This window comes from Musca autumnalis, unplaced genomic scaffold, assembly GCF_047663935.1.
Source record: "Musca autumnalis isolate F117 unplaced genomic scaffold, ASM4766393v1 scaffold_93, whole genome shotgun sequence".
Classification (NCBI taxonomy): domain Eukaryota; kingdom Metazoa; phylum Arthropoda; class Insecta; order Diptera; family Muscidae; genus Musca; species Musca autumnalis.
The window spans coordinates 1-12,295 of NW_027412454.1; the positions used below are offsets into that span (position 1 = coordinate 1).

Below are 12,295 nucleotides of genomic sequence, written 5' to 3' on the forward strand. Positions count from 1 at the left end.
TATCAAGGAAAAAACCATATAGAATTACTGAAGTTTTTCACTCGTACTTTTTTCCTGATTTCGTTAATAATTTGGATATTTTTTGCAAAAATGTATATAATAAAATAAATAAATCCCTTTTTTATGACAATTTTGGAAAAATAATACAAGATTTAAACAATTTTCTTAAAAGAAATTTTTTTTCTAAAATGTAGTATTACGCCTTTCAAATGGCCAAGAAATATTCGCCATCTCTATGTGATACAATTTTTGATAAATATTTTTAAAAAAATTATAATTTTACAAAATTATGCTAAAATTTTACTAAATTAAAAAATATATATAGCTGAAAAGAAAAAAATTGCATATTTCATTCATCATTATCTGAAAAGAAAAATAAAACAAAACAGAGAGCATTTGCCGCCAAAAAATTTCAACCATATTGAGTGAGAAATAGTGAGAGCATTATTGCAGAGAACATTTCGCGCCAAATTTAGTGAACATATGCCTTGTGGACATTAGTATACACACAAAAACAAGTTCAATACAACAAATATCTGTTATGAAGAAAATAAGAAGAAGAAGAAAAAACATTGCCTTTAAAGAAGAAATTAATATGGACGGACGCCGTCAAAAAGACCAATAGAAAAGAAAGAAGAAGAATAAATGTATATTCTAATAGGAAAATATTACTGAAGCCACCAAAAACACACAAAGAAAAGAAAGAAGAAGAACACAAATGTGCATTTCAATGGGAAAATTTTACTGACGCCGTCAAAAATGACATATGGAAGGAAATTTCAATAAGTTTGTTCAAGAAGAAGAATAAAATGTCTTTTTAGGGAAAAATTATAACATGATTTTTGTTTTTTGTGTCAAGAAGAAGAACAAAATATTTAATGGAATAATTTTACTGACGCCGTCAAAAATGACCTATAGAAGCAAATTTCAATTATTTTTTTTAAAGAAGCAGAACAAAATGTGTCTTTGAAAGGGAAAATTGTAATATATTTTTTTCAAGAAGAAGAATAAAATGTGTCTTCTAATGGGAAATTTTTTACTGACGCCGTCAAATATGACTCATACAAGAAAATTTTCAAATATTCCTAAAATCAGCCTCAAAAATGAAACAAACACAAAGAAAAATATTTATTTATTTAAAATGTTAAAAATGATAAATAGTTTGATGAAAAAATAATCTCTTTTTTATAAATTTTTTGTGGTCCTGAAAAGGACCGATTGTTTTGTTGTAAAAAAAATAGTTTTTAAAACGTCAAGAATTTAAGCACGTTCTCCACGGATACGTCTGGCCAATTGGATGTCTTTAGGCATGATGGTGACACGTTTAGCGTGGATGGCGCACAAGTTAGTATCTTCAAAAAGACCGACCAAGTATGCTTCACTGGCTTCTTGCAAGGCCATAACAGCAGAGCTCTGGAAACGCAAATCAGTTTTGAAATCTTGAGCAATTTCACGAACCAAACGTTGGAAGGGCAATTTGCGGATCAACAATTCAGTACTCTTCTGGTAACGACGGATTTCACGCAAGGCAACAGTACCAGGACGGAAACGATGAGGCTTCTTGACGCCGCCGGTGGCTGGTGCGCTCTTACGAGCGGCTTTAGTGGCCAATTGCTTACGAGGAGCCTTTCCACCAGTTGATTTACGGGCAGTTTGCTTAGTACGAGCCATTTTTCACTTTAATTTTTTCACTTCACTTAGGTATGCACACAAACACTGTTAACACTGTAATAACTGTGCCTGCTATCCATATAGCGGTATTTATAGAAAATTTCGAAGAGGCGGCTATGAATAGGGGTGTGTAAACCAGTAAAGACAGAGAAATATATGATAGAGCTGAGGGCGATAGAATCGACAGGGTCCTGGTTTCTGGGGCTCTGGAGTTCTTGAACGGGTGTGTGGGTGTGGACAACAGGATTGTTGAGAGCTCACTATATTGTAACCTTGATCTTAGTGGATTAAGTGAATGCCAGCACCTGCCTCCAGGTGCATTAAATTGCCTGATGAATGAGGGGTTGCTGTTTGCTGACGGGGAGCTTCGCTTCTACCACCGACGGTACAACACTCTTAACGTACATAGCATTGTATATAATAATATACAATAATGTTTGTTCTTGTACATATTGTAAATAGTAGTTTAGTTCTTAGTTTTAAGTCATAGTTTTAGTCATAGTTTTAGTCATAGTTTTTACTTATAGTCTTTAATCAATATGTAAAATATCGCCCTTTTTATATTGGATTTTTTTGGGCGCATAAAGTATATTTAATTTTGTCGTTAAAATAGCTGCTGTGGCTAGACCACAGCGAAACCCGTTCTTAAGGTAGTAGGTGGCGAAGTAGCTACATGATCCCTTTATATAAATTAGTACAGTAAGCCATTCTGTTAGATCGTAAGATTTTTTACCAAATAAATATGGCCATTGGCAAAACTGAAAACTGAAACACCAAGTGCTAAAAACGAATATCTTTTCAAAGTGGTTGAAACAAAACTTTATCTCTTTGACGCTAGAAGCGTAAAAATTGAAAAATTGTGTGCAGTTAAGTGCTTGCAGTGAGAAGCGCATAGAAGGCATCAACTCGCTTATTGTTTCATATTGGCCTTTTGCACAAGGACTTTTAACGATAGGTGGTTGTTCCTGTCATATCAACCCCGCTGGCGGGCAGAGTCGACCCCGCTAGCACTCCCGAGCCGATGTCATCAAATTTTGACGGCGCCAAAAATAAAAATGAGGAGATTTTTGCAAATTTTGGAGCAAAATTGACGAGCAATAATACAACATCGTTGATGGGTACATTTAAACCCATCGACACTCCTGAGCCGATGCAAAATAATTTTGACGGCGTCAAAATTCTTTCTATGGAGAATTTCCCAATGCCGAAAAAATCTGACGGCGGCGCTAATTTGAATCAAAGGAGGAAAATTACATCATTTTCTTCCAATTTAACAATGGCTGAGAAAAATTCTCAATCCAAGAACAATTTGCCGGCGGTAGATTCTGACGGCTTTTCAACTGTTACCAACCGTAGATCATCCAAAAACAAAACGGCTGATCTACGTAGACCAAATAATGATGCACCGGAGGATGTAACTAGCGATGGCGGTATGTCTGTCGCATCTGATGATCTCCGTAAGCAACGAAAGAAGCGTTCACATGTTGACGCTGGTGATTCGGCGAACAAAGTTTTTAAGCTGGAAGCTACTGTACGTCAACAAAAGGCGACTATATCACGCCTAGAACGTGAAAATGAGAGCTTGGCAGCAGAGCTACAGGCTGTCAAAGTGGCCCTCAGAGAACATGGTATTTTGAGTGCCCCAAATGCCTCTCAAAAAATGACTGCCGAGGTAGCCCAAAACCTCGGTATGGCGGAAGAAGATGCTGACGTCGCACTGCTGGCGACTGATATGGAAGATAATGAAGATACTGGATGTGCTGTCCCGACTAATGCAACATCCCAGAATGAGGCTGCTCAGAAAAAATCCAGCAAATCATCACCCCAGATGGATGATAAACCCGGAAAGAATTCTGCTCCAGTTAATTCGCAAGCTAGTAATAAGAAATCTGATCGTAGAACGATGCCAAATATAACTGTATACGAGGTGGGTTCCTACGAGATGTCAGGCGTCTTGCAGCAACATTTTAGTCCAGGTGAGTTTTCGACTTCTCTAGTCCGTCAATCTGTAGTGTCTGTGAAAACCTTTAGTCTCAAGACATTTGAGGCTGTCAAGAAAATCTTGACAGACCGTGGGTATAAATTCCACACCCACACCCCCAAGGAACTTCGACCACACATGTTGGTCATAGATAACCTTGGAGATGATTATCCACGAGATGTGGTGTACGATTTCCTCGAGAATCGATCGGGTCTAAAAGTTGAAATAATGGGTCTGACCAACGTTTCCCATAGACTTTGGCTCTTACGAGTCACTAAGAGTTCCGATATAATGGGACTCTATAAACTCAAAATGATTTGTGACGCCAATGTCACAATCCGTAAGGATAAAGGTCGCGGTATTCAGCAATGTTTTCATTGCCAACGTTTTGGCCATATCGCCATCAATTGCCAAATGCCCTTCAGATGCGTCCGATGCCTTGAAGCCCATGCACCCAAACAATGCAAGGTCCCTCCCAAAGGCCAAGAGACATTTATTGAGTATAAGGATCCACTTTCTGGTGAAGTTATATCAAAGGTTGTGCAACCTCCTGCTTGCACAAATTGCGATAAAGTTGGTCACCCGGCTTGTGCCCGGGATTGTCCACATCGTTTGGCAATCCTGGCAAGGAAAGCCAAACAAAAGGCCGAAGTTAAAGCTAAGGCTGATGCCAGGTCCATGCGTATTGCTAACATGCGCACTGGCGTATCATATGCCGCAGCAACCGGTCATTCTAAACCTATTCAACCCCCAATTCCCCATCCTATACCACCCCAAATCCCCCACCCACTCCCACCCCTAACCCCGGTTAGAATTGACCCCCGTCCTGGTACAAACACCTCCCAGAATGTTGGTGCTACCAATGTAGGAAATATAGTACAATTTTTTGGTACTGACTATAGCTTAAAGTGCGAGAAAGCAAGGGCGTTCGGTCCTATTTTTCAGCAAATAATGTCAGCTTCTGGCATCAATGCCGCCATGTCTGCATGGCTTCTTTTTATGGATGGAAATGTTGACTTTTAAAATAGTTTTTGTTAATGTTAACTCATTAGTCTCTATTTCCAAGAGACATTATTTGAAGCTACTTATAGATGAGAGAAGACCGGACGTCCTTCTTTTAGCAGAACATAGACTAAATCCTACTCACACTTTGAGTTTGCAGGGATATAAAATATTTATCCAACATAGAGAATGGGGGCAACGTGGGGGTGGCACTGCGATTGCTATAAGGGAATGTTTTAGGTGTGAACGCATACCTTTAGATACAGGGCGTATAGAGTCCTGTGCGGTGAGGGTGTGGAGGGATGATGGCTCAACTGTAGCCTTCGTCTCCCTTTACCTTCGCCCACAGGAAACACTTCAAGTTCAGGATATGAATAATGTCCTGAATCTATACAATAACGGGGAGGTTCTCATTGGAGCCGACCTTAATGCCAAACATCCTTCCTGGGGTGGCAGCAATAGAAATACAAGTGGAGGTATTCTGGACAGTATAATTCAAAACTGCCCAGATTTCATAGCAATCGGTTCAAATATGCCGACTAGGCCGAATGAGACATCTGGCTCATTCCTAGATTTGTTTCTTTGCACACCAGGACTCCCTCTGGTTGGCGACGGAAACACTTCGACGGCTTTCGATTTTGAATCTGACCATAGGGCGATTCAAATTGAAATAAATATGGGAATTGTAGCGTGTCAAGCTAGGGAAGAATTCCTCAACTTTGAGCGTATGAACATAAGCCGTTTCAGGCGCCGTATTCGAGAAGGCCTAGAGGTATGTAAATTGCCTACCGACAGGAATGTTTCTGTTGATGAAGTAGACAGGTGTGTGGATGATCTGTCGGATGTTTTCCGACGGGCCATCGACACATCTGTCCCCAAACAGAAAGTCCGAGATCGGACTCTTGGAGACCTTCCCCCAAGAATCCTAAGATTTATCCGTGAACGTCGCACATTGTGCCGTACCCTTAGAAGATCACATGATCCGGATAGATATCCTGCTCTACGTGCGGATATCCGTAATTTAGATCGGATCATTGAAGATTCCATCCGTATCTTCGAGCAGGACCGCTTGAAGAGCTACCTAAGTAGAGTCAGGGTTGATGGTAAAACCTTTGGTAAGGTGAAAAGGGCAGCTGGCCTAGGGAAAAAGAATCCAATCGATCAGTTAGTAGATAATACAGGGAGAACTCTAACTGACGACAGTCAAAAAGCCGAAGCATTAGCGGATTATGTTCAGGATGCACTGCGGGCTGATGGTGGGCCGAGCGACAACTCTGCAGGTGGCCCAGTTAATCGGGTCCCTGGGGAGTTTGATTCCTTCCGTAGCGCTATTGATAGTGCTGCTGAGGGGATCAACGATCGGTCCCCTTTGGTTGCATTCACCGGAGCGTTTTCTGCTGATGGGGCTTTTGTTGACAACGACACTCGTTGGAATGAGTGCGGATTCCTGAAAGTCGATAATGTTGGCCAGGCTCTAGCCAGAAGGCCAGCTCGTAAATCGTCAGGACTTGACAGGGTTCCTGACATAGCCTTGAAGAAGGCAGGAAATGTGATGCTCACATTCCTGACAATCCTTTTTAACCATTGCCTAAATATAGGTTACTTCCCCAAGTCATGGAAAGAGGCCATGTTGGTCCCAATTTATAAAAGGGGTTCACCTCCTAATCAATGTGGCAGCTATAGGCCCATATCTATCCTGTCGGCCTTTGGAAAATTGTTCGAATCTTTTATTCTGGATAGAATAAAACTTCTGGTAGAAGACAAAAGGGTGTTAAAGGATAACCAATTTGGTTTCAGGGCAGGCTTATCGACTGCCCATGCCTTAACATCCTTTTCGTCGTATGTGGTCTCAGGTCTCAACAATAGGGAAGGCACTATTGCTGTGGGACTGGACTTTTCCAAGGCCTTCGATTCAGTCTGGCATCGGGGGCTAATTGCCAAAATGCGTCGTTTTGGCTTTGATGACCAAACTTGCAGGCTTGTCGGAAGTTTTCTGGCCGACAGGAGCTTCTGCGTTAAAGTTGGCGAACGACAGTCTAGTCGTAGGCCTGTTTCTAAAGGGGTTCCTCAGGGCTCGCTCTTGGGTCCGATGTTGTACAACATCTTTGTCAGCGACATGCCAACTCCTCCACAGGGGGGGTTGGTTTTGTCATATGCTGATGATGTGTTGGTGGCGATGTCGGGGCCAAGGTTGCGGGAAATTGAGGCAACCCTAAATGACTATCTCGCCATACTTGATCGGTATTTTACCCTATGGGGCTTGATACTGAATGGCGAGAAATGTACGGCGATATTAATTAAGGGCAAAACCCAATACATTTTGCCCAATTTCTGGAGATATAATCCAGTCATCCAAATTGGACTGCACATTATCGAGGTGAAGGACAGGATGAAGTACCTGGGTGTCATTTTTCACCAGAAATTTGACTTCATCAGGCATATAGACTTCATCCTGTCCAGAGCAAAACAAATATTCTTTAGCTACCAAGGGCTTATGAAGATGCGGGGTGGTCTTTCACCCGAGGTTAAGCTATTGATATATCGTCAAATAATTAGACCAGTCATTTCCTACGCCTTTCCTGTCTGGTTTGACATTTCGTCACACCAAATGGAAAGGCTTAGGAAATGGGAACGTCAAGTTTTAGCCGCATGCGTAGGAATGCGTGGGTTAATAATCGGTGAGGATGGTTCTATGAGACGGCACTCAAATAGAGCCATCTACGATAGGGCCGATGTGGAACGAATTGATAGAGTCCTTATTTCAGGGGCTCTTGAATTTTTGAACAGATGCGGCGACTTAGAAAATGTGGTTGTCGAAAACTCAATAAGATGCGACCTGGATGCTGAGGGCCTGCGAGCTTGTCGGCACCTACCTCCAGGGGCTTTAACATGCCTTAACAATGAAGGGTTGTTGTACGTCGACGGGGAACTGCGTTTCTACCATAGACGATACAACACCCTTGATGTTGATAGCATTGTCTATAATAATAGTCAATAAATAAACTTGTATATATTGTAAATATTAGTTATAGTTATTAGCTTTAAGTTGTAGTTCATAAGTAATAGTATTTAGTTAACCTAATGCGCCCTTTTTTTCCTGGAATTTTTTGGGGCATATTTAACATGAATTTTGTATAATTTTAATTTCAATAATTGCGACTCGTGGTTCATCCCGAGCTATTTATAAATGTTTAATGTGGTAGATAGCGAAGTAGCTATGTAATACAGAATAATTAGCACAGTAAGCCATTTCTGTTAGTTTTAAGAATATATTCCTAATAAATATGGCCTTTGGCAAAAATTGAAATTGAAAAATTGGTATTACCAAGCCAGCTATTAGACGTTTGGCTCGCCGTGGTGGTGTAAAACGTATCTCTGGCCTCATCTACGAAGAAACCCGTGGTGTTCTGAAGGTGTTTTTGGAAAACGTTATTCGTGACGCCGTTACATACACCGAACATGCTAAGCGTAAAACCGTCACTGCTATGGATGTCGTCTATGCTTTGAAGAGACAAGGTCGTACTTTGTACGGTTTCGGCGGTTAAATATTTTCTTGACGCTATTTGGAGAATTTTTCTTTTACAACAAAACAATCGGTCCTTTTCAGGACCACAAAAAATATTTAAAAAGAGATATTTTCTTGTTGAAAATTACAAAAACATAAAAAAAATTTAATAAAATATATCAAAAATAAAACTTACCTTAATATATGAAAAATAAAACTAACCATAAAATATTTTCTTTCATATTACTTTTTTTCAGTGCATTTTATTTTTTCTTTCTTTTTCCACATTTCATGATTTTTTTTTTTTTTCAAATAATATTCCCTTTTGCCTTCAAAAATAAATGCCGTCGGCAACTCTGACCATTTAATTTTATTTTCATAAATTTTTTCCATCATCAAATAATTTTCCATTTTTTCCTTCAAAAATGCCGTCGGCAACTCTGATCGTTACCTTTTTTTCTTACAATTTTTTTTTCTTCTTCTTTTTTTTTTTGCCTTCAAAAATATTTTACCGTCGGCAACTCTGATCATTCCTTTTTCGTAATACACAAAAATGTTCCTTTATTTCCACTAATACATGTTCTACCGGCAACTCTCATTGTTAGGGTAGCTGCTTGCTTGCTTGATAATACGACGATGTGTGTATACGCTAGCGTCGGTCTGTGTGTGCGTGTGTTTGTTCATATAACTAACGCACATCAATGCTATGCCAAGCGAACAATATCTTTGACTGCGATGTTATGTACTTATTTTTTCCTTCAAGTAAAAATTTTTGTTATTATGTGATGAAATTGCTAAAAATTGTTATTAAATTTTTTTAAATTAAAATGAAAATTACCTTTTTTAAAAAAATTTCATTAAATTAGTTTGAATTTTGTTAATATTTACTGCGATTTTTCTCAAAATTATATTTAAAAATTTTTTATAGCATCTCTTTTTTCAAAAATTTGCTCATGAAAAAATTCTTCTTCTTATGTTTCATGATTTCATATAAAAATATTTTATCTTTTACTTAATCCTCCAAAAAATCACATAATTTTCTAAATTTCTCTCACTTTATGTTGAAATTATTGAAAAAAAAAATTCTTCTTCTTCTTCTTATATTTCATGAACTCGCATAGAAAAATTTTATCTTTTACTTATTTATTCAAAAATCACATAATCCTCCAAAAAATCACATAATTTTCTAAATTTCTCTCACTTTATGTTGAAATTATTGAGAATTTTCTTCTTCTTCTCGTTTCACTAACTCAAATTTTCTTAAATGACCAAAAAAAAAATTACATAATTTTCTAAATTTCTCTCACTTTATGTTGAAATTATTGAGAATTTTCTTCTTCTTCTCGTTTCACTAACTCAAATTTTCTTAAATGACCAAAAAAAAATTACATAATTTTCTAAATTTCTCTCACTTTATGTTGAAATTATTGATAATTTTCTTCTTCTTCTCGTTTCACTAACTCAAATTTTCTTAAATGACCAAAATAAATCACATAATTTTCTAAATTTCTTTTACTTTATGTTGAAACTATTAAAAAAATTTCTTCTTCTTCTTCCTATGTTTCACCAATTTTTTCTCAAACGTCCCAAAAATCACATAAATTCTTTTATTTTATGTTGAAATCATTGAAATTTTTTTTACTTATTCTTCTTCTTCTTATTTTTCACTAAAAATAATTTATTTTTTTCTTAAATGTCCACAAAAATCACATAATTTTCGTCTACTTTATGTATTTTGGTTATTTTCTAACAAAGATCCTCAATTTATTTCCACAACTCTACTTTTTTCCCTTTGAAAATAAATTTTTTTTTTTTCGTGCGCACTTCATGTTGTCATCACTCTATTACTAACTCTATGATCTGACAACATCACCAAAATCACACATTTCTGCATTTTTTCCTTTCCAAATACAGTTACTTTTTTCTCCTCCAAATTCGCGGCGGCAGAAGAGTTTTTCTAAATAATTTACTCTAACAGCCACTACAACAACATCAACAACCATCATCATCATCAACGTAAGTAAAGGCATTTGGTTATTCTAACTAACAAACACACAACACCACACACACACACACATATTCATAACAGACATCGTCAACATACGATGAACGAACATTGGCGGGAACATCGATGAACGAATATTGGCGCGAACATCATCGATGAGACGAATGATCTCTTTTTCGCTCTTTCTTACTCTCTCTCTCTGTCTCTCTATATCTGTCTCGCTATTTCTGTGAAAAACTAAAGCGACATAAAACAAACACAATTCTGCTGGGGGGTAGAAATGAAAAACAGTTACAACAAACGAACATATTTTCTAAGGAAATATGAAAGAAAAAATGTCATTTGCAAAATAATCAAGGGTTGCCTATGAAGAAAAATATATAATTTTTTGGGAATTTTTATTTTTTCCCTATAAAATGTAAATATAAAATTTTTGGTCATTTTTATTCTTTCCCTATAAAATGTAAATAATGAAAATTAATAGTTTGAATAGATTTTTTCTCTTTTTAAATATATTTTGTCGTCCTGAAAAGGACGGATTGGTTGAATTTTTGTATGGATTTTTCTTCTTCTTATACGATGGTCTGTATTTTTTCTTCCATAATACCTTTCGAGATAATTTAGGCTTTCTTTTCGGTCTTCTTGGGCAAGAGAACAGCTTGGATGTTTGGCAATACACCACCTTGGGCAATTGTGACGCCGGACAGCAATTTGTTCAATTCTTCGTCGTTGCGGATGGCCAATTGCAAGTGACGGGGAATGATACGAGTCTTCTTGTTGTCACGGGCAGCATTACCAGCCAATTCCAAGACTTCAGCAGCCAAATATTCCATGACGGCGGCTAAATATACTGGAGCACCGGCACCAACACGTTCAGCATAGTTGCCTTTGCGCAACAAACGATGAATACGACCGACGGGGAATTGAAGACCAGCACGATTTGAACGGGACTTTGCCTTTCCCTTAACTTTGCCACCTTTACCACGACCAGACATTTTCACTTAATATTTTTATGAACACTTCACTTAGCACTGAAAAAACACAGAATGATGCCGTTACTCACTTGAACCCCTACTATTTATACTTTTCTCTCGCTCATTTAATACACACACATCGAAAACTGGGGTTGTTTGGCCACTATTCCACACAGCAACTGTGACTACCTGAAACATTTGAGCACATAATGCTTGAAATATTCTGTTTGGGTACTGGGTTTTTATCATTTGTGAACAGTGTTAAAAGTGTTTGTGTGATTCAAAAAATTAAAAGTGAAAAATGCCTCCAAAAACCAGTGGTAAAGCAGCAAAGAAGGCCGGCAAAGCCCAAAAGAACATCACCAAGGGCGATAAGTCGAAGAGACGTACCAAGCGTAAGGAGAGTTACGCTATCTACATTTACAAAGTGTTGAAGCAAGTCCATCCTGATACTGGTATTTCGTCAAAGGCCATGAGCATCATGAACAGTTTCGTGAATGACATCTTCGAACGTATTGCCGCCGAAGCCTCTCGTTTGGCCCACTACAACAAGCGCTCTACCATCACCAGTCGGGAAATCCAAACTGCTGTCCGTCTATTGTTGCCCGGTGAATTGGCTAAGCACGCTGTCTCTGAAGGTACCAAGGCTGTTACTAAATACACCAGCTCCAAGTAAATGCCTTGATTTTTTCATCAATTCGTCGAAATTCAACCATAAAAGGCCCTTTTCAGGGCCACAAAAAACATTTTAAAAGAGATCAAATTTTTGTCGAAACACTTATTTTCCATTATTTACATTTTTTAATAAAGAAACTTACCAAAATAATTTTAAAATTCCTCAAATTCTAGCAAAAATAATATTTTTCCATGTATTTACTAAATGACGCCGTCAACTCTTGTTTTGCCGTGGTTCATATTGCTTTTTTGCTTGCTTGGCTACTCTATGTGTGTAATGTGTGTACAACAACACGCCATCCACTGTATGGGTATGTGTGTGTGCTTGTGCGGTGTTACTTAGTATTACCGTCGGCAGTCACCACCATATCGAAAAATGTATAAACGAACAACAAGCATGTATAAGCATTCTGCCTGTATTACTTCACTACGCCAATGCCAAATATGAAGCGCGAACATTTTTAAGGGGAAATTTTTTTGGT

The 12,295-nt window shown here is 38.0% G+C and overlaps 3 protein-coding genes across 3 annotated transcripts; 1 reads left to right on the forward strand and 2 right to left on the reverse strand.

The window, feature by feature from the left end:
- Positions 1–1,205: 1,205 nt before the first annotated feature.
- LOC141388403 (histone H3) lies at positions 1,206–1,711 on the reverse strand. Its single transcript, XM_073958313.1, has one exon. It carries the CDS (start codon positions 1,669–1,671, stop codon positions 1,261–1,263), a length of 411 nt encoding a protein of 136 aa, XP_073814414.1. The 5' UTR covers positions 1,672–1,711; the 3' UTR covers positions 1,206–1,260.
- A 9,058-nt stretch (positions 1,712–10,769) lies between these two features.
- LOC141388463 (histone H2A) lies at positions 10,770–11,177 on the reverse strand. Its single transcript, XM_073958376.1, has one exon. The coding sequence runs from the start codon at positions 11,157–11,159 to the stop codon at positions 10,785–10,787; it is 375 nt and encodes a 124-aa protein (XP_073814477.1). The 5' UTR covers positions 11,160–11,177; the 3' UTR covers positions 10,770–10,784.
- A 249-nt stretch (positions 11,178–11,426) lies between these two features.
- On the forward strand, positions 11,427–11,814 carry LOC141388520 (histone H2B). The gene has a single exon (XM_073958437.1). The coding sequence runs from the start codon at positions 11,440–11,442 to the stop codon at positions 11,812–11,814; it is 375 nt and encodes a 124-aa protein (XP_073814538.1). The 5' UTR covers positions 11,427–11,439.
- Positions 11,815–12,295: the final 481 nt, after the last annotated feature.